This window comes from Xenopus laevis, chromosome 6L, assembly GCF_017654675.1.
Source record: "Xenopus laevis strain J_2021 chromosome 6L, Xenopus_laevis_v10.1, whole genome shotgun sequence".
NCBI lineage: Eukaryota > Metazoa > Chordata > Amphibia > Anura > Pipidae > Xenopus > Xenopus laevis.
The window spans coordinates 13,171,434-13,197,242 of record NC_054381.1 but is presented as its reverse complement, the minus strand read 5'-3'; the positions used below and the strand labels follow the sequence as shown (position 1 = coordinate 13,197,242).

Below are 25,809 nucleotides of genomic sequence, written 5' to 3'. Positions count from 1 at the left end.
TAACAGATTTCCCTTTATGGCACAACAAATATCTGCAGCACAAACTCCTGATGGCCAGAATATTGTCCAGCAAGCAATTACTCAGGTAATTCTCCCCTTGTGCCTTTCCACATAGTGCTGATGTATGCATACTAAAAATGTGTATTTCAATACTCTCTCATATCTTTTGTAGGATGGAAACCTTGCACCACAGATGATGAGGCCCGATCCACCAAACTTCGGGCCAGGCTTTGTCAGTAAGTACGATCTTCGTCAGTCAGACAGACAACCATCAGACACCATGACTGTCATTCCCTGTATTTCTTTTCTTTGTGTATGTTTACGGATTTAAAAAAAAAAGATCTTTTCACAACAACATTTTTAACTCAAGTTCCATTGTCAGTAAATAGAGGATTAAAAAGTATTATTTGCAGTTGTTACTTGATTAAATGATAGTTTCTCTGTGTTGTTACTCATGCCCTGGACTGTGCAGAGAAACACTTGTTCAACTTTAAATTAACTTTTAGTATGAAGTAGAGCAGTGATCCCCAACCAGTAGCTTGTGAGCAACATGTTGCTCTCCAACCCCTTGGATGTTGCTCCCAGTGGCCTCAAAGCAGGTGCTTATTTTTGAATTCCAGGCTTGGAAGCAAGTTTTAATTGCATAAAAACAAAGTATAGTGACCTCCTGTAGGCTGCCAGTCCACAAAGGGGCTGCCAAATAGCCAATCACAGCAGTTATTTGGCACCCCAAGGAACTTTTTCATGCTTGTGTTGCTCCCCAACTCTTTTTATATTTGAATGTGGCTAATGGGTAAAAAACGTTGGGGACCCCTGATGTAGAGAGTGATATTCTGAGACAATGTGCAATTGGTTTTCATTACTTGTGGTGTTTGAGTTATTTAGCTTTTTATTCAGCAGCTCTCCTGTTGGCAGTCTTAGCATTCTGGTTACTAGGGACCAACTTGCACTAGCAACCATGCATTGATCTGAATAGGAAACTGGAATATGAATAGTAGAGAACCTGAATAGAAAGAGAAGTAATGAAAAGTAGCAATAACAATACATGTGTAGCCTTACAGAGAATTTGTTTTTTTTTGATGCGGTCAGTGACCCCCATTTGAAAGCTGAAAAGAGCCTGAAGACCAGTTGAGAAGTTGCTTAGATTTGGCCATTCTTTAACATACTAAAAGTTAACATAAAGGTGAACCACACTTTTGGGTTGATAAACTCTGCCGGTTTAGACTGTCCAGCCCAAACAATGGCTTATTTTCCCGAGTTTAGGGGCCTGTCTGTCCATACATACAGTAGAAACCAGACTTTGTTTCCCAGAGGAAGGCATGGTATAAAATCCGTGAAAGAAAGATGCCGTTTGCCTCTATGCAACTGCAAAAAAAACCTGTAAATTCTAGGAAAAAAGTTAAATCTGAGTAAGTAAAATCAAGGTTCTATTGTCAGTTTGGCATGTTTAAAAATCTTGTCTCGCAAGAACCACATTGACACCTTTATAGTGTCCTCTCCCCGTTGGTCTCTGTTAGGATCTGATGATGCCAAATTGGGCAAAGATCAGCTCGTTAGGCTTCATCACCCCACGAGCAGATTTCTTAGGGTATCACCACCTTTATTGTCACTTTCCAGCTCTGTATAATCGACTCCACATTTACTGTGGTTGATATCACAATGGAGCATTCATTAAACATTAACACTGATTGCCCTGTATTGGAGATTGGCACGATATGTGTTCTACAGTCGCATTATTGTTATAGTTGAACTGTTCAGATAAACTAGACTTAAATGAATCATTTGGTGGACAAAACTACAGCACCAAATGCACCAATTTAATGCAATGTATTGCAGCTGTTACCAGCCCATAGACATGAATTATTTGCCATGGCTCCTCACAACAATATACTGGGCAACAGCTAGAACTGTACAATGGTGCATCATGATGTGCCAGATATATAGTCGCCTTTCCACATGTCCAGGTCCGGTTTCTGAAGACCATCACATGCTTTGTTTTGTCACAGATGATTCTCAGAAAAAGCAGTATGAAGAATGGCTCCAAGAGACCCAACAGCTCCTCCAGATCCAGCAGAAGTTTCTAGAAGAACAGATTGGAGCTCACAGAAAATCTAAGAAGGCTCTTTCAGCCAAACAGCGGGCTGCAAAAAAGACCGGTCGCGAGTTCCCTGAAGAGGACGCTGAGCAGCTAAAACAAGTTACTGAGCAACAGAGTATGGTGCAGAAACAGCTGGAACAGGTGAGCCATGCCAACATATCCAGTACCTTTGTTTTTTGTACTGCAAAACTCTAAGCAACAATTGAAACCTGCACCTGGTTGCTATGGCTTGATTACTCTAGTAACCAGGCAACTTTTTGAAAGAACAGGAGTCTTACTGGGTTGGGCTTGTTCTTCTAAACATACTTTATTCTCTACACATAGATACGAAAGCAGCAGAAAGAGCACACTGAACTGATTGAAGAATATAGAAATAAACAGCATCCGCAATTCTCGATCACCCCGATGATTCCTGGGGGTCCACACCAAGCGCCTGTGATGCCTGGAGGAGCTCCACCCCCTGTCAATACGCAGAATTTTCCTATGGCTCAAACACTACATCCCCAGGCACCTGTGATGCTTGGGCAAAGCAATCCAGCGAGAATGCCAAGTTTACCAGGATGGCAGCCTCCCCGAGCCCTCGTACAACCTAATACTCCCCGAGCCCTTGTCCAACCTAATGCTCCTCGAGCTCTTGTCCAACCTAATACTCCCCAAACTCTTGTCCAACCTAATGCTCCACAAGCTCTTGTCCAAGTTAATGCTCCCCGCGCCCTCGTCCAACCTAATGCTCCCCGAGCTCTTGTCCAACCTAATGCTCCCCGAGCCCTCGTCCAACCTAATGCCCCCCGAGCTGTTGCCCAATCTAATGCTCCCCAGATGCAGCGTCCAATGAATGCCGACGAGGCAAATTCTAATGCCAATGCTCCACCCAGGGTGGAATTCGATGACAACAACCCTTTTAGCGAAAACTTTCAGGAGAGGGAGCGCAAGGAGCGTCTGCGGGAGCAGCAGGAGCGCCAGCGTATTCAGCTGATGCAGGAGGTGGATCGGCAACGAGTTCTGCAGCAGAGGCTTGAAATGATTGGACCTGACCTAAATAATGACTCTTTGTCTCAGATGCCTTTTTTCAGTTCTGAATTGCCCAGTGACTTCATGGAGCTAACACAGCAGCCAACACAAACTGTCCATACAATGCCTCAGCAAAACATACAGCAGGGGCTTGTAAATTCTCCCCCAGCCGCCCCCTTTATCCAGACTGCTGAGAGAAGTCCAATGGGATTGTCTCCTTTTGGGCAAGGGGCCCAGCCCGGCTCAGCAGTCCCAAATGTACAGTCCGTTCTACAGTCTCCTGGCAGTATTCTTACAAAGCCTCCGTTTGCATCAAGTGTTCCCTCTGCATCTCCAGTAGCTGATAATAGTCATTCCTCCGAGCATGACAACATGGCTGCCACCAACACCTCAAGCCAGTCCCTTATCCAGTTATATTCAGGGATCATTCCTGAGGAGAAAGGCAAAAAGAAACGACAGAGAAAAAAGAAGAAGGACGATGATGCTGAGTCTATAAAGTCGCCTTCCACTCCCCGGTCCGATATGACGGCTCCTCTCACACCAAGTATTTCAGAAGCATCCACGCCAACGGTGCCTCGCAATGATCCCGCTGATTTCATTCGCTCGTCAACTCCAAATGCGCCCGGTAACGTCACTATGGAATTGGAAGATCCTTTTGTCCCTGGTGATGTGAAACAAAGACTATTTCAGGAGCCTAACCCTGAACGTACCGCCGGGCCCCATCATACAAACGAGGCCCTCAAAATCCGGGACATTAAATTGGAACGGGCCGATGAAGACCAGCCTGCTGAAGCCGCCGAAGAAGGGAGAATGGAGGAAAATAAAGCCACGCCGCACGACGCACTTTCAATGGACATAACTTCTCAGCCAGCAAGTGGCCCCTCAGGAAAACTGGAATCCGGAAATGAATTGCTCAAGCACTTGCTGAAAAATAAAAAGGAACCATTCATGTTGCACCAGATATCGGAAGAAAGCCTAAGGTCAGAAGAGGCCTGTCCCCTCAATGTTAAGGTGCCGGATGCACAAGGACATATGAACTCTCTGGTAAGTGCCACTGGCAGGGATAGGGGGCTCTATTCTTGTCATTAGGAAAAGGCATAAGAAACCCTTCTCTACACACCTGTAATGTGGTAGTTCCCAGTCTTGTATATTAATGCAGGTATGGAAGGAGAGCGTTTTTAGACAACAGTGCCTCCCTATTTATAGGAGAGTAAAGGGATGTTAGCTCTTGTTTATAGATATAAGGGATGGATAGCTCTTGTTTATGGATATGTTTTCCCTGTGTCTTTATTTTCTCTATAGCTAACTGGTTAAATTAGATCTAAACCCTAAAAATGGATATGGCTAAAAATGCCATATTTTATATACTGAACTTATTGCACGAGGCTAAAGTTTGAGCTTGTCAATAGCAGCAATGATCCAGGACTTCAAACTTGTCACAGGGGGTCACCATCTTGGAAAGTGTCTGTGACACTCACATGCTCAGTGGGCTCTGATTGGCTGTTGAGAAGCTAAGCTTAGGGCTCGTCACTAATTATCCAGCAGAAAATGAGCTTCCCCTGTAATATAAACTGATGCTACAGGTTTGCTGATTATTAAATTCTGATGCTAATTGCACTGGTTTCTGTGCTGCCATGTGGTAATTATGTGTATTAATTACTAATCAGCCTTATATTGTGACATTGCTATTCTATGTGTACTGTATATTTTGAGTGGGTCCCTAAGCTCAGTAAGTGACAGCAGCACAGAGCATGTGCAGTGAATCAGCAGAAAAGAAGATGGGGAGCTACTGGGGCATCTTTGGAGACACAGATCTTTACTGCTAAAGGGCTGTGATTGCCTTGGGCTGGTACAGAAGCACAAAACATCATGTACAATATTTCTAGCTACTTTTTTAGTTCAGCTTTAGTTCTCCTTTAACAATCCCTAGCGTTGTTACATTTTGCCCCACAGGGAGTATTTGTCACACTATAGTCAAAGGTACAAGCACAGGGGCTTTGTGTCTTCCATTGTTAAATTACATGATTTTTTACCCCCTTCCTTTTAGCAAATGCTGGAGAATAAAGAACCCAGTTGTTTCAACCTCAATCAAAGCTTGTTCCAAAAAAACGAATTTGAGATGGAAAAAAAGAAACCGAGGAACAAACGAGTACAGAGGTCGAAGGAGAAAGCCACCCCACGCTCAAAAAAGAGAAAAAAGGATGAAGAGCAGAGGCCAGCTATTTATGGCCATGCAGAGACATTTACCCAGATAAAGCAGGTAATCCTCATCAATGAATGTTGTGCCACCTAGAGGTCTAATCTAGCAATGTATCAGTTATGTGACAAATTCAGCAGTTACTTATTTCCTTATGAACGTTAGGTATAAAGGCTTAAATAGAATTATGTAATTATGTAAGACTAAGGGGCACATGAAGGAAGATGCAGAAGAGGCACATGCCTAGGGCACAAGGTTGGGGGAGCAAGGACCTAGGGCATGTACCTCTTGCTGCCTCCCCAAAGCCTTGAGAATCAAGATCTATAGGCAAATGGCTGGCAAGGGAGAAAGTTGGCAGCAGAAGTATCAGGAGAAGTGTGAGAGTTGCAGGCACAGAGATAGCGAGTTTCTAATGCTAACAGGCTACTGCTGCACAAATATGGCAGCCCCCTCATAGAGGAACACGGGGAATCAAATAGCTAATAGAAAAGCATTGGGCAAATACCTATCTACCTATTATGGCAAAATTATAAATGGCATATAAAGACACTGTAATGTTCATTTCTGGTGTCCGTACCACTTTAAAGGGAATGTATGGTCAAAAATATGGCAACAAATATTGGGCAACAAATATAAGCATATTTCAAATAGCAATGGATTTTTTTTAATGAGCCTTTTTTGAGTTGTCATGCGGTTACCGTGCAGCTCATTCAATTCCCCCCACATATCTGCTCACTTCATCAGCGCTCAAAACCTTTAGGGGCCGTGGCCGTCTCTTCTGCTTGGCCTGCCAACCAATCAAAAACTAGTATGCAGTCTTGTTTACAGACGCCTGCAGGATGTGTGTTCCCCTCACTATCAAGCAAAGGTGGTAGTGACTTGCGAGCCGAGCAATCGCAAGAAAAAAGCGCTTGATTGGTTGGCGGCCGGGACTTGCAGAAGAGGTAGGCGGGCCAAGCAGAAGAGATGGCCACGGGCCGTGAAGGTTTTGACGCTGATGAAGTGAGTGGATATGTCGGGGAATTGAATGCGCTGCCCGGTAACCAGATGACAACTCAAAACAGGCTCATAAAAAATAATGCATTGCTATTTGAAATATGCTTAATTTGTTCACCAAAGGCAAAGGGGATTAATATTTTTGACCATACATCCCCTTTAAGGTGGCCATACAGCATAGGTTGGAGCTCTAAAAATACATGTTGATAATAATAATAATAATAATAAACTGACTGAGCAGTTATTTGACCAGTCACACTCACAGCCCAAGCTTTCAGATCTGATAGGAAGTGTGATTGCGCTGCGCCTCCTCCTTTCTGCTCAAATCAGTAATTTCCCCCTCATTTATAGGCACCCAGAGTGCTCAACCCTTGGTAGATGTCTGAAGCTGCTTCTTGCAAATGCTGGGTTAAAATCAAGGGTTAAAAAGAAGGGTTACAACGTGTGCTTCTTTGCATTGACCGGCACATTTCTGTGATTCTTTTCAGCAGCTGTCCCTTCTTCCATTAATTGAGCCCATCGTAGGAATGAACGTTGCACAATTTGTTCCCTATGGGACTGGATCGTTGGGCACAGGGAGCCGCCTCCTTGGTACCTTTGGCAGTGCCTCGCTGGAAGGGGTGTCGGACTATTATTCCCAGTTAATATTCAAGGTTTGTAATGGAAGCTCTGCTTGTGTAACTTGTTTTGGGAAACACGACTTGTAACTGGTGCCGTTGGGTTCAAGTATAGGTTACCCGATACTGTGCTGAAATGCAAAATACATCCAAAATAACTGACGTTCCTGTTTTCTAAAGTCAGTAATGTGAACTCCGTTTCCTGTTTTGCAATTCCTCAGTCCCGTGTTATGTGTAATTCAGTGTGTGTTAAAGGGCAAGAAAATTCAACACTATGCACCATGTCCATTATTACTACCGGCCTTTGGCTAATTTATTAAAAACTAAGAGGCACGGGTGAAAATAGAACTAAATGTTGTGTCCGTCCACAGCAAAATAATCTGAGTAATCCACCAACACCGCCAGCGTCCCTTCCGCCCACTCCTCCGCCGGTGTCCTGTCACAAGATGGTGAATGGATTTGCCACAACGGAAGAGCTGGCAGGGAAGGCCGCAATATTAGGTGGTCACGGTAAGCCGACCCTTTTCATTTAACTTTTTGGTGACTTTACATAGTTACATAGTTACATAGTTAAATTGGGTTGAAAAAAGACAAAGTCCATCAAGTTCAACCCCTCCAAATGAAAACCCAGCATCCATACACACACCCCTCCCTACTTTTAATTAAAATTCTATATACCCATACCTATATTAACTATAGAGTTTAGTATCACAATAGCCTTTAATATTATGTCTGTCCAAAAAATCATCCAAGCCATTCTTAAAGGCATTAACTGAATCAGCCATCACAACATCACCCGGCAGTGCATTCCACAACCTCACTGTCCTGACTGTGAAGAGCCCCCTACGTTGCTTCAAATGAAAGTTCTTTTCTTCTAGTCTAAAGGGGTGGCCTCTGGTACGGTGATCCACTTTATGGGTAAAAAGGTCCCCTGCCATTTGTCTATAATGTCCTCTAATGTACTTGTAAAGTGTAATCATGTCCCCTCGCAAGCGCCTTTTTTCCAGAGAAAACAACCCCAACCTTGACAGTCTACCCTCATAATTTAAGTCTTCCATCCCTCTAACCAATTTAGTTGCACGTCTCTGCACTCTCTCCAGCTCATTTATATCCCTCTTAAGGACTGGAGTCCAAAACTGAACTGCATACTCCAGATGAGGCCTTACCAGGGACCTATAAAGAGGCATAATTATGTTTTCATCCCTTGAGTTAATGCCCTTTTTTATGCAAGACAGAACTTTATTTGCTTTAGTAGCCACAGAATGACACTGCCCAGAATTAGACAACGTGTTATCTACAAAGACCCCTAGATCCTTTTCATTTAAGGAAACTCCCAACACATTGCCATTTAGTGTATAACTTGCATTTATATTATTTTTGCCAAAGTGCATAACCTTGCATTTATCAACATTGAACCTCATTTTCCAGTTTGCTGCCCAGTTTTCCAGTTTAGACAGATCACTTTGCAAAGTGGCAGCATCCTGCATGGAACCTATAGTTCTGCACAATTTAGTATCATCTGCAAAAATAGAAACAGTACTTTCAATGCCCACCTCCAGGTCATTAATAAACAAGTTGAAAAGCAACTTGATTTACTAAATGGTCCTGTTCTTTTGCTCGAGCATTGAGGAACTTTTTGTTTTAACAGGCAAGTTACTGGGGGCTGCATTGTGCATCCTACAAAATTGTGACCCACACAGGGGTTCACAGATGACTGACAGGTAGAAGATCTCTCCCATCAGAAGGCGGGGCATATGAGCCTCCCAGCCATCTGGCTTTTAGTATCCCAAATAATGGTACCTAGGTGTTATGTGAGATCTGAAATGAGTAGGGATGCACCGAATCCACTATTTGGGATTTTGCCAAATCCTTTGTGAAAGATTGAGCTCAATACTGAACCAAATCCTAATTTGCATATGCAAATTAGAGGTGGGACTGGAAACATTTTTTCTTGGTAAAAAATCACATGATTTCCATTCTCGCCCATATTTTACATATGCACATTAGGATTCCAGGCACAAGGATTTGGCTGAATCCTGCTGAAAAAGACTGAATCCTGGATTTGTTGCAGCCCTACAAATGAGTGATCCTTCATACATATATCATTTCTTCAGCTGGAATAGGAACAATATGGCAGCTCCCGCTTGTATCCATGACTATGCATGAAAGGGAATGTTCCATTCTGCTGCATCGTAAGTTCACCTTAACTAATTGGTCATTGCTTTCTATTTCCAGTTACCAAAACCCTTGGACCCAAACAATTTCAGCTGCCTTTCAGGTCACAGGATGATTTGATAGCAAGAGCCATGACTCAGGGACCGAAATCTGTAGATGTCCCTGCATCTCTACCCACCCCTCCCCATAATAATCAGGAGGAGTTAAGGTAATGCCGTCTTCCCGTGTGGATTGATAAGACCGAAGTATGTCTTTTTGTTTTGTTTGAATGAAGACCTCTTTCTGATGTATCCGCTTAAATGCTGGGCTCGTTTTTAAAGATGCACCAAAGCCAGGATTTCCTTTGGGATCTCTTCATTTATTGCAGGATTTACATTTGTCTGAATCGTGCCAGGCCCAACCAAATCTGAAACCTTTTTGTTGAACCTTTAAGGTAACAGCTAGACTCTGCTGAATTGGTTGCCATTGTGGTTAGGGATGCACCGAATCCAGGATTCGACCTATTTTAGCAGGATTCGGATTCGGCCGAATCCTTCTGCCCGGCCGAACCGAATCCTAAATTGCATACGCAAATTAGAGGCGGGGAGGGAAATTACGTGACAAAGTAAAAAATGTTTTCCCCTTCCCACCCCTAATTTGCATATGCAAATTAGGATTTGGTTCGGTATTCGGCTGAATCTTTCGCAAAGGATTTTGGGGGTTCGGCCAAATCCAAAAAAATGGACTCGGTGCATCCCTAATTGTGGTATTACAGGGATGAGGTCCATTACCATACAGACAGGAGGGGCATTTCCCATAGTGCTTTTTGGTTTTTTTAATTCTCAATTTTATGGCTGTTTTTTTCCCCTCTCTAGTTATAAGGCAGTGCCTTGAGCATGATGTGCAATTAATCCAGTTAACCCCAGTCTCAAGCATTCCATATACAGGTATGTGACCTGTTATCCAGAATGCTTGGCACCTGGGGGTTACCAGATAAGGGGTCTTTCTGTAATTTGGATCTTCATACCAAGTCTATTAAAAATAATTTGAATGTTAAATAAACCCAATAGTATTTTTGCCTTCCATAGGGATTAAATATATCTTCGTTGGGATCAAATACAAGGTACAGGTATGGGATCTGTTACCTGGAAACCCGTTATCCAGATAGCTCCAAATTACAGGATGCCCATCTCCCATAGACTCCATTTTATCCAAATAACCAACATTTTTCAAAATAGTTTCCTTTTTCTGTGTAATAATAAAACAGTAACTTGTACTTGATCCCAACTAAGATACAATTAATCCTTATTGGAAGCAAAACCAGCCTATTGGGTTTATTTGATGTTTATATGATTTTCTAGTAGACTTAAGGTATGGAGATCCTAATAATGGAAAGATCCCTTATCCGGAAAACTCCAGGTCCCGAGTGTTCTTGATAACAGGTCCCATACCTATACTGTTTTATTATTACAGAGATAAAAGGAAGCAATTTTTAAAAAAATGAGTTATTTGATTATAATGTAGTCTATGGGAGATGGTCTTCCCGTAATTCAGAGCTTTCTGGATAACTGGTTTTCGGATAATGGATCCCATACCTGTAGTGCCAAGCATTCCATATAATAGATCTCATACCTGTAGTCCCAAGCATAGCGACTGTGTATCTTGATTAAAAGCTGTGTTTTGTGCATGTTTGACCATACAAATATAAAAGCCTCTCGTATGTCTGTCTGTCCTTACAGGACTCAGGATCACTGTGATGCCAGGGATAGCCCTGACAGTTTTGTGCCCTCCTCATCACCCGAGAGCGTGGTTGGAATGGAAATCAGCAGGTACCCGGACTTGTCCCTTGTAAAAGAAGAGCCGCCAGACCCTGCTTCATCTCCGATTATCCCCATCCTTCCTAGCAGCACCGGCAAAGGTATCCCAACTTTTTCATATTATCAATGCCATGGATAGCCATTTCCCCTTTAAAGTAGTCCGGCATAGGACAACTCTAAAGGGATTCTGTCGTGATTTTTATGATGTCGTTTTTATTTCTAAATGACACTGTTTACACTGCAAATAATTCACTCTACAATATAAAATTTCATTCCTGAACCAGCCAGTGTATTTAGTTGTAATATTGGTGTGTAGGTGCCTACACACCAGTATTTTGCTTGGTCATGTGCTTTCAGAAAGAGCCAGCACTTTAGGATGGAACTGCTTTCTGGCAGACTGTTGTTTCTCCTACTCAATGTAACTGAATGTGTCTCTGTGGGACCTGGATTTTACTATTGAGTGTTGTTCTTAGATCTACCGGCAGCTGTTATCTTGTGTTAGGGAGCTGTTATCTGGTTACCTTCCCATTGTTCTGTTGTTAGGCTGCTGGGGGGGGAGGGGGTGATATCACTACAACTTGCAGTACAGCAGTAAAGAGTGACTGAAGTTTATCAGAGCACAAGTCACATGACTGGGGGCAGCTGGGAAACTGACAATATGTCTAGCCCCATGTCAGATTGCAAAACTGAATATAAAAACATCTTTTTGCTCTTTTGAGAAATGGATTTCAATGCAGAATTCTGCTGGAGCAGCACTATTAGCTGATGTGTTTTAAAATCAAAACTAATAATGAACTTGAGTGTCTATTTGTTCTAGTGCTCTTCTGTTTGGAATTCCATCTTCTAGCTGTTTGTTACTCTAGCACCCAGGCAGAGGTTTGGATGGAAACTGAACAGGAGGGTAATATCAGTAATAATGAGAGAAATATAATCCTCCACATATAGTTCATCTGTACAGATCCACTTGTACTTGCTCCATAATGCTGTCACACAGCTTAGGGTATCTCTGCTTATAGGGTTTGTTCAACTTTGCGTTAACTTTTAGTATAATGTAGAGTGATATTCTGAGACAATTTGTAATAGGTTTTCATTTTTTATTATTTGTGGTGTTTGACTGATTTATAGGGGTGCACCACTATTTTGGATTCGGCCAAACCCCTTCTTCACGAAAGATTCGGCCAAATACTGAACCAAATCGGAATCTTAATTTGCATATGCAAATTAGGGGTGGAAGGGGGAAAACATTTATTACTTCCTTGTTTTGTGACAAAAAGTCACACGATTTCCCTCCCTGCCCCTAATTTGCATATGTAAATTAGGCTTTGGTTCGGTTGGGCTGAAGGATTCGTCCAAATCCGAATCTTGCTGAAAAAGGCTGAATCCAGAACAGAATCCTGGATTAGGTGCATCCCTACTGATTTAGCTTTTTATTCAGCAGCTCTCCAGTGTCCACTTTCAGCAATCTGGTTGCTAGTGTACAATTTACCCTAGCAACCCGGCACAGATTTGAATAAGAGACTGGAATATGAATAGGAGAGGACTGAAAATAAAGATGAGTAATAAAAAGTAGCAATAATCCATTTGTAGCCTTGCAGAGCATTTGTTTGTTTAGATGGGGTCAGTGACCCCCATTTGAAAGCTGGAAAGAGTCAGAAGAAGAAGGCAAGTAATACAATAACTATCACAAAAAATGAAGACCAATTGAAAAGTTGTTTGAAATTATCCATTTTATAACATACTAAAAATTTATATGAAAGTGAACCCCCCTTTAAGTGCACTTTGTATGTCCCTCTAGGTTCTGAGCTTCGGGATTGTGGATTTAAAACTGAACCCCCAACAATGTTCTTTGGACCACAGTTTGTTCAGGCTCCCAATGGCCCTAAAGCAGGTCTGATCTCCGTGGCCATCACTTTACATCCCACAGCCGCTGAGGTAAAGTATCTCACGTGAATACACTCACGAGATCATATTAACTGCAACTCAAATATCTCATCATTATAATATATTTCTAATTGTAATTCATTCGACCCTCTGCAGAACATTAGCGGTGTTGTTGCTGCCTTTGCGGATCTTCTGCAAGTCCAGATTCCTACCAGCTATGAAGTGAGCAATGCGCGTGAGCCTGGCTCTATCATCCTGATGAATGGCCACAGACTCAATCCTAATATGGAGTACAGGCACCAGTTTCTCCGGCAACGGCCAAGGCCAGGACTCATGCCCCAAGGACGGCTGATTGGTCCCTACGGACTAAGGCCACAAAACCTGCCTATTCTTTCATCTGATAACGGTAAATCCCAAACACATCCGCTTCTGATTAGGAAATGACAACACGGAGGCGTATTTCTGGTTTGATGGTAGAAATCTGTTGCTAGACAGAAGCCAAGTATTGGCAAGAGATGTCTGATGTAGTCCTGTTCTTTTGCATTTTCACAGGGTTCAGACATCACAATCCAAATACAGAATCATCTCCAATGCTGAAGCCTTCCTGGTGTTGTCACTGCAAAGTGGTCGTTTTAGGAAGCGGCGTTAGAAAATCACTGAAGGATCTGCGTTTTATTAAGCAGGTATGTAACTCCTATATTAATATATATAATACACAAAAGCCACGAATATACTGTAAATGATATCCCTATAAACGGTGACTAGTGATGTCATCAGTTATAAACGGTGAGTAGTGATGTCATTTGTCACATGACTCACTAAATCTTGTATTATAGTAAAGAAAGGAACCCCTGTTGCAAAATATGAGGATATTAGAAGTCACCTTGGGCCTTCGGGCTTGTGCTTTATATGGTCATGAAACTCCTCGGGGACTTATAATATCCTTATATTTTACAAGAGGGGGTACTTTATTCAATATATATTACATTCCGCTTATATTTGTTGTGGTCATTACTGAGCCATCTAAAGACCCCATACAGGGTTTTTGGTGTCTTTGTCCCATTACACAGGTTGCCATGTGATGAGAACAATGGAAAGGGACTCCAGTCAGTCTGAACCAAACTGTGGGCTTGGAGCAATAACAGGGGGATGGAACAGTAACATAAAAAATAAAAAAAAAAGTGTTTTACACTACGGACACAGGAGCTGATGTTAGCGGCTGTTTTCAAGCTACTATAAACTATAGTAGTACTTATCTGTTATCTACTGTGTATCCTGTGCTTGAATGGCTGCCCCCATGGCTACACAGCAGCTTGTTTATATAAACTATAGTAGTACTTATCTGTTATCTACTGTGTATCCTGTGCTTGAATGGCTGCCCCCATGGCTACACAGCAGCTTGTTTATATAAACTATAGTAGTACGTATCTGTTATCTACTGTGTATCCTGTGCTTGAATGGCTGCCCCCATGGCTACACAGCAGCTTGTTTATATAAACTATAGTAGTACTTATCTGTTATCTACTGTGTATCCTGTGCTTGAATGGCTGCCCCCATGGCTACACAGCAGCTTGTTTATATAAACTATAGTAGTACGTATCTGTTATCTACTGTGTATCCTGTGCTTGAATGGCTGCCCCCATGGCTACACAGCAGCTTGTTTATATAAACTATAGTAGTACTTATCTGTTATCTACTGTGTATCCTGTGCTTGAATGGCTGCCCCCATGGCTACACAGCAGCTTGTTTATATAAACTATAGTAGTACGTATCTGTTATCTACTGTGTATCCTGTGCTTGAATGGCTGCCCCCATGGCTACACAGCAGCTTGTTTATATAAACTATAGTAGTACTTATCTGTTATCTACTGTGTATCCTGTGCTTGAATGGCTGCCCCCATGGCTACACAGCAGCTTGTTTATATAAACTATAGTAGTACTTATCTTTTATCTACTGTGTATCCTGTGCTTGAATGGCTGCCCCCATGGCTACACAGCAGCATGTTTATATAAAATATAGTAGTGTTTCTGTAGTTACTTTCAAGCACTTTCATTTTTTGGTGTTAAAGTGTCCAGCTTGATGTTCATCTAGGGTGTGAATATGTATTTGCTGTCCTGGCTATTGCTGGATCTATGACTAATACAGAGATGTTTTCCTATATCTGTACTCATTTTGTAAGTTAATGGGGTCCCAGACCAAAGTTGGGCCTTCATGTGAAAACATTGGACAAGCATTGGTCTAAAGAGTACAATTTGGCCAAAACTGTGCTTGTGTTTTATGCCAGACATGCCCAACCTTTTTATCCATGAGCCACACTCAAATGTAAAAAGAGTTGGGGAGCAACAAAAGCATGAAAAATGTTCCTGGGGTGCCAAATAAGGGCTGTGATTGGCTATTTGGTAGCCCCTATGAGGACTGGCAGACTACAGGAGACTCTGTTTGGCAGTGCACCTGGTTTTTATACAACTAAAACTTGCCTCCAAGTCTGGAATTCAAAAATAAGCTTCTTCTTTGAGGCCACTGGGAGCAACATCCAAGGGGTTGGGGAACAACATGTTACTTGTGAGCCACTGGTTGGGGATCACTGCTTTATGCTATTAAGCGAAGGGGAGCACTGAATCCAGTATTTTCTGATCTTTCAGGAGTATCTGCAGAGCCCAGGAAAAATGGACGGGAACTTGGTGTTCTGTAGTAACAACTGCTTCTTGCTGTTCTCAGCCGCCCAATCAAAACCAACGGAGACCAAGGTGAGACCTTTGTGGCTGTTTTCATTGTTCAAACCAACATTGTGGTACTGACGTTTGTTCATATGTGTTGTGTATGTGTGTGTTTGTTTTGTGTCAGCTCCCATCATTTCTGTACATTAAAGGCTCAGTAATATTCTAATAGGCCACTATTCACTTAAAGATGATGCCGGCGGAGAAGTGGCTGAAATGACACCAATACAAAAAAGGGGGGTTGTGGGTGCACACCTAAGGCAAATTTCAAAATATTTAAGTAATATTCAATGCACATTCGCTGATGCCCTGTCTAAGTAATTCAGTGAATATGTTAGTGCATGTCATTTTAAAAACAGGGTTTTTTTTTTTACAAAATGATGATCATAAAGGTGATAAACCACCATAACACGTCAAGGTAAACCCCACACAGTGGTCCCTAAGCAGAGAGGTAAAATACCTTGGGTAAACAAGTTAGGGACCACCGTGTGGGGTTTACCTTGACGTGGTATAGTGGCTTATCAACTTTATGATCATAACTTTGTTAAAAAAAACCTGTTTTTATAATGACATGCACTTGCATATTCACTGAATTACTCAGACAGGGCCTCAGGGAATGTGCATTGATTGACTGGCCGGATCAGTGGCACTTCCACTGTACTTAAATATTTTGAAATTTGCCTTAGGCGTGTACCCACAACCCCCCTTTTTTGAAATGACGCCAGCCATCGCCTGTTCACTTGACTGAAAAGTAACTGACGGTGGCAGCGTGTTCAGTCTGTGACGCACCAGTCAGGGGTTTCATATTCAAATGAACGGAAGCTCTGAGGGTCCATTTTGGGTACTTCTCTGCTGGATCCCATGAGTCATGATCCTTGGCTGTGCCAAGATCCTTAGAGTGCACAAATCCTAGTCTTGAGCTGGCACCCTTATTTGTATCAGTCAGCCCTGTAATAATTAGGGATGCATGAATCCATTATTTTGGATTTGGCCGAACCCCCAAATCCTTCACGAAAGATTAACCGAATCCAAATCGTAATTTGCGAATGCAAATTAGGGGTGGGAAGGGGAAAACATTTTTTACTTCCTTATTTAGTGGCAAAAAGAGATTTCCCTCCCTGCCCCCAATTTGCATATGCAAATCGGATTTGGTTTGGCCGGGCAGAATGATTCGGCCGAATCTGAATCTTGCTGAAAAAAGCCGAATCCTGGCCCAATCCCGGATTCGGTGCATCCCTCGTAATAACTGAAGTCAAACACACACACCTAGATACATAGAAGCTTTATATAAGCTGTTGCAACCATTTATTAAATAAATGGAATCCGTGAAGGCAAGCAGCAGATATAATACAACCACTTATTAGGCTCCAGGTACTTACCCCTCATTTGATCACATGATATACCAAAACACATCTAGAGCCATAGGAACTACTAAATGTGTATTTTGTTTATTTGTCATGTGTTAGCGCCTGGATCCATCCTTCTCGCCACCATCTGTAAAGGAAGCACAACCAAAATCATGCCATCAGTACAACACCAACACTTCCACCCTCGATGTTCATTGCCTTCCTTTGCTGCAGGAAAAGAGCTCGTCACCCTCCTCACCTCCCATATCTTTCCCTCCGGCCGCTTATGAGGCTGCGAAAGTCGAGGCGAAACCAGACGAACTGAAAGTCACCGTGAAGTTAAAGCCGCGGCCCAGAGCAGTTCACGGCGGCCTGGATGATTGCCGTCCGGCCAGCAAGAAGTGGAGAGGAATGAAGTGGAAGAAATGGAGCATCCAGATTGTTATCCCCAAGATGCCTTTCAAGCCTCAGTGTGAGAATGAACTGGATGAAATGTTCAGCAGGTTGGGGACCTCCCTGAAACCCCACCCTCTGTGCAAAGACTACAGGAAATGCTGTTTTTGCCACGAAGAAGGTGACGGATTAACGGACGGGTCGGCGAGGCTCCTCAATCTGGACCTGGACCTTTGGGTCCATTTGAACTGCGCCCTTTGGTCCACGGAGGTCTACGAAACGCAGGCGGGTGCCTTAATTAACGTGGAACTGGCATTGCGCCGCGGCCTGCAGATGAAGTGCGTGTTCTGTCACAAGACCGGAGCCACCAGCACTTGTCATAGGATAAGGTGCACCAATATTTATCATTTCACCTGTGCGATGAAAGCACAATGCATGTTTTTTAAAGATAAGACTATGCTTTGCACCATGCACAAGCCCAAAGGAATCCACGAGCAGGAGCTCACCTACTTTGCCGTCTTTCGGAGGGTTTATGTACAGCGGGATGAAGTCCGACAGATAGCGAGCATAGTCCAGAGAGGGGAGCGAGACCACACGTTCAGAGTCGGAAGTCTCATCTTCCACGCCATTGGACAGCTGCTGCCTCAGCAAATGCAGAGCTTCCATTCGGCCGCAGCGCTTTTCCCTGTCGGGTATGAAGCCAGCCGGCTGTACTGGAGCACGCGCTATGCCAACAGGCGCTGCCGCTACCTGTGCTCCATCGAAGAGAACGATGGCTTGCCGCTGTTTGTAGTTAGGGTCATGGAACCTGGCCACGAAGAACTGGTTCTCATGGATTCTTCACCCAAAGGTATGTGTTTGCATATGTAAGGTATGTAGCAGTCACACTCAGCTGGGTGTCCAATTCATTATGTAACTAGCGGCAAAGTGAATGGTAGAAAAAAATAATGCAATTAATAGCACAATAATACACAGCTTGGGAAATTTAGTAGGTACTAGGCTGGGCACTAAACGCCATCGACCTCATCTATTAGCCTTTTTACCCAAACTGTTATCCAGGATGATCCAGCCAATCAAAATAGGGCTAAAAATGGCCACTCAGAGGGTCTGAAGGAGGCTATAGACGTTAGAATTACTATGTTTCCTGGAAAAGATCTTCCAAGAAAGATTGTTCGTTTCAATACACACGTGTAGAGCTGAATGGTCAGATATACTGATAGAAACAATAGAATTCTACCTGTATCTGACGATTCCGCACTAACAATGGCTGATGTTTGAGTCCCTTCAAAGGCACCCGATCAAAATGTATCCGTCCGGCCTGATCGACGAGCCGACTGATATCCGTCTTTTGCCGATATCGGTCGGCTCATTTCCCACCATACACGCACCAAATATCGTTCGAAAATTTTTTGATGCAATGTTATCTGTGCGTCCTTAAGGTGTCTTGCTTTGGGACAGTGTTGAAAAGCTGAGTTACATAACGGTTAAACCTGCAGGTGCTATTGATATGTAAATGCCAGTACAGCAAACAGGATTAATATAACCTATAATTTAACAATAATACACAGCTTGGGAAATTTAGTAGGTACTAGGCAGGGCACTGTTGTAATAGATTCAATGTCATTGCAGCCATCGGCCTCATCTATTATCCTTTTCACACAAACTGTGATCCAGGATGACCCAGCCAATCAAAATAGGGCTAAAAATGGCCACTCAGAGGGTCTAAGGTGTCTTGCTTTGGGACAGTGTTGGAAAGCTGAGTTACATAACGGTTAAACCTGCAGGTGCTATTGATATGTAAATGCCAGCACAGCAAACAGGATTAATTTAACCTCTTCCCTCCCCCCCTTTTTTTGTTAGGTGTTTGGGAGAAGATTTTGGAACCTGTCGCAAACTGCAGGAAAGGTTCGGAGATTCTCAGGCTGTTCCCAGTGTACTTAAAAGGGGAAGATCTCTTTGGGTTAACGGCCTCCGCTGTGACAAGGATCGCAGAGTCTGTAAGTCATTCCCCCGATTCAGACCAATTGTTTTCCATTGCTTTTCCTTTCACTCCTACCTGAACCGACTGTTGATCAGGAATAAGTCTTTGGCTGAAATAAAATTCCCCCGGCGTTTAGAAGACACCGCTATAACCACAACAGATTTGGGTTTTCTAATGGTTTCTGTTGTTTCCCTTTCAGCTTCCTGGCGTGGAGGCCTGCGAGAATTACACATTCCGTTACGGCCGAAATCCGCTGATGGAGCTCCCCTTGGCCATCAACCCCACCGGCTGCGCCCGCTCAGAACCCAAAATGAACTCTCATGTCAAGAGGTTTGTGTTAAGGTATTTTGCTTTCATTACACCTTGTATAGCCCAGACTTTGTGGCAGCCTCGCTTTATCTGTGCTCCGTCACTTCCGAACCCTTGTGCGTTCCCTCTTCATGTGCCGTGTCCTATGCTTCCGCTCGCTCCATGTTCCCAGGGAACTGACTAACTTCCGTTTCTCTTTGCTTCTCTGCCATGTGATTCCCTACAGGCCTCACACCTTAAATAGCACCAGCACTTCCAAGTCCTTTCAGAGCACAGTAACCGGAGAGCTGAATGCGCCGTACAGCAAGCAGTTTGTCCACTCCAAATCTTCTCAGTACCGGAAAATGAAGACTGAATGGAAATCTAATGTATACCTGGCCCGATCTCGCATTCAGGTGGGTGGTCGCCTCTTAGGCTAAACTCTGAAATATGTTATCCATCAGGGCTTAAAGGGGTTGTTCATCTTTGAATTCATTTTTAGTATGATATACAGAGTGATATTCTGAAACAATTTGCAATTGGTTTTCATTTTCGGTTATTTATGGTTTTTGCCTTATTTAGCTTTTTAATCAGCAGCTCTCCAGTTTACAACTTTAGCAATCTGGTTGCTAGGGTCCAAATTACACTAGCAACCATGCATTGATTTGAATAAGGTACTGGAATGTGAACAGGAGAGGCCTGAATAGAAATATGTGTGATAAAAAGTAGCAATAACAATAAATGTGTAGCCTTACAGAGCATTTGTTTTCAGATGGGGTCAGTGACCCCCATTTGAAAGCTTGAAAGAGTCCGAAGTCAAAAACTATATAAAAAAAGAAATAATGAAGACCAAACGAAAACTTGCTTAGAATTGGCCAATCTATAACATACTTAAAGTTAATGAAAAGTTAAAGGCAAAGCTTGGCAAAGGCCTTATATAAAACCCTGCATATCTGGGCTCATCTATAGCAGCACCCTGTATTCCGTACAGGCCTTCTTTTGTACGTTGCACCTGTAGGGGGTGCTTGATGTTGCCCCAGTTTAATGACACGTAAGTGCAAGTATATATCCAAGTCCCAGTCTCATACAGCCCAATCCCTTGCTTCTCATTTGTGTGTGCTATTTGCTGCAAATTTGACTCCTATGTATAGCGGCATGGTCAGGCTGAAAATCTGGGGAAAAATGCATTGTGGGTAAAATAAAAAAAACGGTAAACGTCTTTTATATTTGCGGTTCTGTAGCAGATGAACCTTAACGACTTCTGTTCGGAGAAGGATCAGTCTGTGACATTGACAGATATTGGCAATACTCCAGGCGTTTATCTGTGCACTTTATCTATAGGTCATTCTCTCCTCTTGCTTTGGGTAAAGATAATATTTTTTGCATGGCCTCTAGGCTGCAAGCTCCACTGCCGAGGTGTCATGTGTCACTGCTGCTCCATTGTTACTTTTATATGAACTGCTATACTACTGTAATAAAGTGACTTCTTATAATATACAGTGAATAAAGTACCCCCTCTTGTAAAATATAGGGATATTATAAGTTACCGAGGAGTTTCATGACCATATAAAAGTACGAGGCCGAAGGCCGAGTGTTTTTATACAGGTCATGGAACTCCGAGGTAACTTCTAATATCCTCATATTTTACAACTGGGGGTACTTTATTTATTATAATACACAAGTGTCAGTGAGTCATGTGACAGAAATGACATCACTACTCACCGTTTATAACTGATGACATCAGAACTCACCGTTTATAAGGATATAATTTACAGGATATTCATGGCTTTTGTGTATTATATTTCTATATTGTTATCTGTATGTACTTTGCTATTGGCATGGATCACTGCACACCCAGCTTTGTTAGCCCGTGGCTAATGTTACGTGTTTCCCTCAGGGTCTGGGCTTATATGCTGCTAGAGACATTGAAAAGCACACAATGGTCATTGAATACATTGGAACAATTATACGAAATGAAGTAGCCAATAGAAAGGAGAAGCTTTACGAGTCACAGGTAAGTGGACCGCTCGCATGGTGCCTGGCTGAGCTTCTTCTAGGTAATTGTGTGACAAAAAGTCACACAATTTCCCTCCCCACGCCTAATTTGCATATGCTAATTAGGATTCAGTTTGGCCGGGCTGAAGGATTCGGCCAAATCCTGCTGAAAAAGGTTGAATCCTGGCCAAAACCCGAACTAAATCCTGGATTCGGTGCATCCCTAATGATATCTATTCATATTCTCTCTCTCTCTCTCTCTCTCTCTCTCGCGCGACGTTCGCCAATAGGCGTTCGCGTCAAAATCGAACGAAAATCGTTCGATCGAACGATTAAAATCCTTCGATCGTTCGAATCGAATCGAACGATTTTCGGATGTTCGAAGTTCGCGAACTGTTCGCATTTTTTGCCGGTGTTCGCGAACGGCATTCGCGAACACATACTCGGCGGTTCGCTACATCCCTAGTTGGTATATATATATATATATATATATATATATATATATATATATATATATATATATATATATATATATATATATATATATATATATATATATATATATATATATATATATATATATATATATATATCAGGGTACAAGATGACTTGCTACAGCAGAGCAGGGTGTCCATAGGAAAATGGCCCTTATACTGTACGTGGCCTCCCGGCTATTTAACTACAGTTCTCTGCCTCCCCTACATTGGTTTGAAAGTCCAAATGAAATATAAACAAGAAGTAGGCCTCCCTTTTAAAGGAACAGTTCAATGTAAAAATAACAACTGGGTAAATAGACAGGCTGTGCAATATAAAAAATGTTTCTGATATAGTTAGTTTTGATGCAATAGATGTTGCAGCCTCCTGTGTCTGTAAGATTGTTGCCTGTGTGTCTGACAGATGGAGCGATAATAATAAAAACGAGTGTATGTAAATGTCAACTGGGCAGAAACGTTAACTACAGCTTTCAATGTGTATTTCAGAATCGTGGTGTGTACATGTTCCGCATTGATAACAAACATGTCATTGATGCAACGCTGACTGGGGGACCTGCAAGGTACGGAATGGGGAATGCGACTTCTACCTGTGACATTGCTGCTTTCAGGGGCTGCCGTGTCTCTTTAAATCTTCCATTATTACTGGAGGATACGGAGAGGGTCCAAATTCCCCTAGCAACCATGCACTGATCTGAATGAGAGACTGGAATATGAATAGGAGAGGGACTGAATAGAAAGATGAGTAATAAAAAGTAGCAATAACAATACATTTGTAGCCTTACAGAGCATTTGTTTTAGATGGGGTCAGGGATCCCCATTTGAAAGCTGGAAAGAGCCAGAAGATTAAGACAAATTGAAACATTGCTTAGAATTGGCCATTCTATAACTGTACATATTAAAAGTTAAGTTAAAAGTGAATGCCCCCCGCCTCTTTTAAAGCAAACAGTTTACCGTTTATTACAATATATTTATACTGACCAACTGCATCATCGCTGGTCTGACCAGTCCTACAGTCACTATTATAGGATGAAGTCTGTTTGCTATAGAGCGGTGCTTTCTGTCTTGCAAAGAGTGAAATATTGCACATTATAGAGTAATGTCAGCTTTTACAGATGGGGAGTATAACTAAATGCCTAGAAGACCATGGAAATCTTTCCTTTATTAACAAGCCTATGGCAATGCTGCACCTTTCCTTGGTCTCTAAGGCTGCAGCCCTGTCTGAATTGGAACGTTGTATGTGACTGAATGGACGAACCAGAGATCCCCGTGTGCTTCTTCAGCCCTATCTGAGATCTTCTCCTTCTCTCTCCTTTCAGGTATATCAATCATTCATGTGCACCCAACTGTGTGGCTGAAGTAGTGACGTTTGAGAAGGGGCATAGAATTATAATCAGCTCCAATCGCAGGATACAGAAGGGCGAAGAGGTACTTTTATATCTAACTGTCATCTATTTATCTAGCTATCTTCTATCTCTATATGTCATCTATCTGTCTATTCCTCTATTATCTATCTATTCCTATATCTATCTATTATTTATCTATTATCTATTCACTATATCTATCATCTATATCTATCTATCTATCTATAATCTATTATCTATCTATCATTTTATTCATTCTAAAGAAGTTGTAACCAATAGGTGCCACCAGACTGTTGTCTCCTCAATGTACTTGACTCCCATGGGTTTATGTGCAGTGTCCATGGTTCTGGGCACAAAAGCCTGCATGGAAACTGGGTCTGCCAAGTTATACGGTCTTCATTAGATGGTATTTACACCTGAAAACCACGGCATAGAGTTGTGGCATCAAACAACATTGCCAGGAATATTTTGTCTGCTGTTGACCACTCTCAACTCACTAGGGCACCTGTTAGCGGTCTTTATCTCATCCAAACCTAATAGCACAAACATATGTCATTACTTTCACTATAGCCTTTAAGGTCAAAGAGTGGGCCATGGCCTACAAAGCCAATGTGAGGGCCATAGCCTACAAAGCCAAAGAGAGGAACGTAGTCTGCAAGGTCAAAGAGAGGACTATTTCCTGCAAGGCCAGTGTGAGGGCCATAGCCTGCAAGGTCGAACAGAGGAACATAGCCTGCTAGGTAAAGAGAGGGCAATTTACTACAAGGTCGAAGAGAGGAACATAGCCTGCTAGGTAAAGAGAGGGCAATTTACTACAAGGTCGAACAGAGGAACATAGCCTGCTAGGTAAAGAGAGGGCAATTTACTACAAGGTCAAAGAGAGGACCACAGCCTGCTAGGTAAAGAGAGAATAACTATCAAAAACTATCCTCCACAACAGTTGACACACTAGGGTGAGTAGGGTAAGAGTTACTCGCTGTAGACAAATGCCTCTTGTTCTGTAAAAGCCAACGTGAATACTCAGGGAGTCGTAACACTGAAGCCCTCCCCTTCTTTTTCAGCTCTCTTATGACTATAAGTTTGATTTTGAAGACGACCAGCACAAAATTCCCTGCCACTGCAGTGCTGTAAACTGCCGCAAATGGATGAACTAATGGCATTCCTTGCTCCTCCAACGTTTCTCTTGTCCCTAATATGTGATGTGAAACACGCAGGTGAAATACTAACTCAGCACTCGGAGTAAGGAACCTGCTAGCCACCGCCCCCAAGATGGGAGGCCTCCGCGAGCAACATGGCTGCCCTCCGTGACGGAGCTTCCCATTGGTCGGCTGGTTCTAGAGTCCAGCACTTCTCTGCTTTTGAGCTCACTGAAGAAGAAACTCATTTTTGCTGGGCGGGTGGGCTAAATAGATGAATGTAAGACTGAAATCACCAGCGAAGTGAGACGCCCAAGTGCTGGCCACGGCCTTATTCGAATAAAGGGGCAGGCCCTCTAATAAAGAAAAATAAAACGTAGACACCACTGAACAAGGAATGTACTGAAACGACTTCCTTAGGGATAGAGCTAAGGGAAAAAACAAATAACTTGCACTAAAACACATTTACAAATACTTGATTCCATGAGTCAGTTTATTGTAGGTTTTTTTTTTTTTTATTTCTGTAATATAAGAGAGACTTTTTGTATTTATTATTGGATAACGGAATGAAGCTATTTTTTAAAAGAAAAACAAATTAGAAGAAAGCCAAGCTGCTGCTGTTACCCGCAGAATTAACAGAAACCATGTTACTTTGTACAGACGTGTAAATATTTTGCAAATATAAAAATTGTATTAAAAAAAAAAAAAAAAATAGTGATTGACCAAACGCAACCCAAATCCCTGCAGCAGTTATGGGTGCTACGGGCGACCTTTACATAGGGATGTTACAATATGACTGTGTCCTTAACCGCCATGTTCTTTGGTAACCGGAATAACCAAAACTTTCTACCAGAAGAATATTTTTGTTTAGACAGAAGAAACTGAAATTTGTGTTTAAAAAAAAAAAGAAAAAAAGAGAAAAAAATCCTTATTGAAACGGCATGGGGGTACGCGTACGTAGATATTTCTTTTCATTTACATCATCTCGGGTTCCGCGAGGCTTTGATTTTACATTTCATATCATGTTGTAACATCCCTTTTTCTTTAAAGAGTTTGTTCACCTTTAAATTATTTTTGTATGACGTAGAGAGGGATATTCTGAGATAATTTGTAATTGGTTTTCATTTTTTATTATTTGTGGTTTTTGAGTTATTTAGCTTTTTATTCAGCAGCTCTCCAGTTTGCAATTGCAGCAGTCTGGTTGCTAGGGTCCAAATTCCCCTAGCAACCATGCATTGATTAGAATAAGAGACTGGAATATGAATAGAAAGAAGAGTAATAAAAAGTAGCAATAACAATAAATGTCGCCTTACAGAGCAGTCAATG

The 25,809-nt window shown here is 42.3% G+C and overlaps 1 protein-coding gene across 10 annotated transcripts in view; it reads left to right on the top strand.

The window, feature by feature from the left end:
- The window catches only part of kmt2c.L (lysine methyltransferase 2C L homeolog), a 173,555-nt gene extending 148,295 nt beyond the window's left edge, over window positions 1-25,260 (top strand). For 8 of the 10 annotated variants that reach the window (XM_041565790.1, XM_041565791.1, XM_041565792.1 and 5 more), the window contains 21 exons: window positions 7-85; window positions 173-236; window positions 2,007-2,239; window positions 2,423-4,153; window positions 5,157-5,369; window positions 6,791-6,955; window positions 7,291-7,429; window positions 9,155-9,302; window positions 10,813-10,991; window positions 12,686-12,822; window positions 12,928-13,177; window positions 13,324-13,454; window positions 15,415-15,519; window positions 16,956-18,078; window positions 19,089-19,225; window positions 19,409-19,551; window positions 19,745-19,913; window positions 21,395-21,511; window positions 22,473-22,546; window positions 23,303-23,411; window positions 24,409-25,260. In XM_041565790.1, coding sequence (XP_041421724.1) covers window positions 7-85; window positions 173-236; window positions 2,007-2,239; window positions 2,423-4,153; window positions 5,157-5,369; window positions 6,791-6,955; window positions 7,291-7,429; window positions 9,155-9,302; window positions 10,813-10,991; window positions 12,686-12,822; window positions 12,928-13,177; window positions 13,324-13,454; window positions 15,415-15,519; window positions 16,956-18,078; window positions 19,089-19,225; window positions 19,409-19,551; window positions 19,745-19,913; window positions 21,395-21,511; window positions 22,473-22,546; window positions 23,303-23,411; window positions 24,409-24,501 — 5,539 coding nt within the window. In that variant the 3' untranslated portion in view covers window positions 24,502-25,260. The remainder of the gene's footprint in view (window positions 1-6; window positions 86-172; window positions 237-2,006; window positions 2,240-2,422; window positions 4,154-5,156; window positions 5,370-6,790; window positions 6,956-7,290; window positions 7,430-9,154; window positions 9,303-10,812; window positions 10,992-12,685; window positions 12,823-12,927; window positions 13,178-13,323; window positions 13,455-15,414; window positions 15,520-16,955; window positions 18,079-19,088; window positions 19,226-19,408; window positions 19,552-19,744; window positions 19,914-21,394; window positions 21,512-22,472; window positions 22,547-23,302; window positions 23,412-24,408) is intronic. The other 2 variants (XM_041565784.1, XM_041565785.1) reach the window with 2 other exon arrangements.
- The last annotated feature ends 549 nt before the right edge of the window (window positions 25,261-25,809 follow it).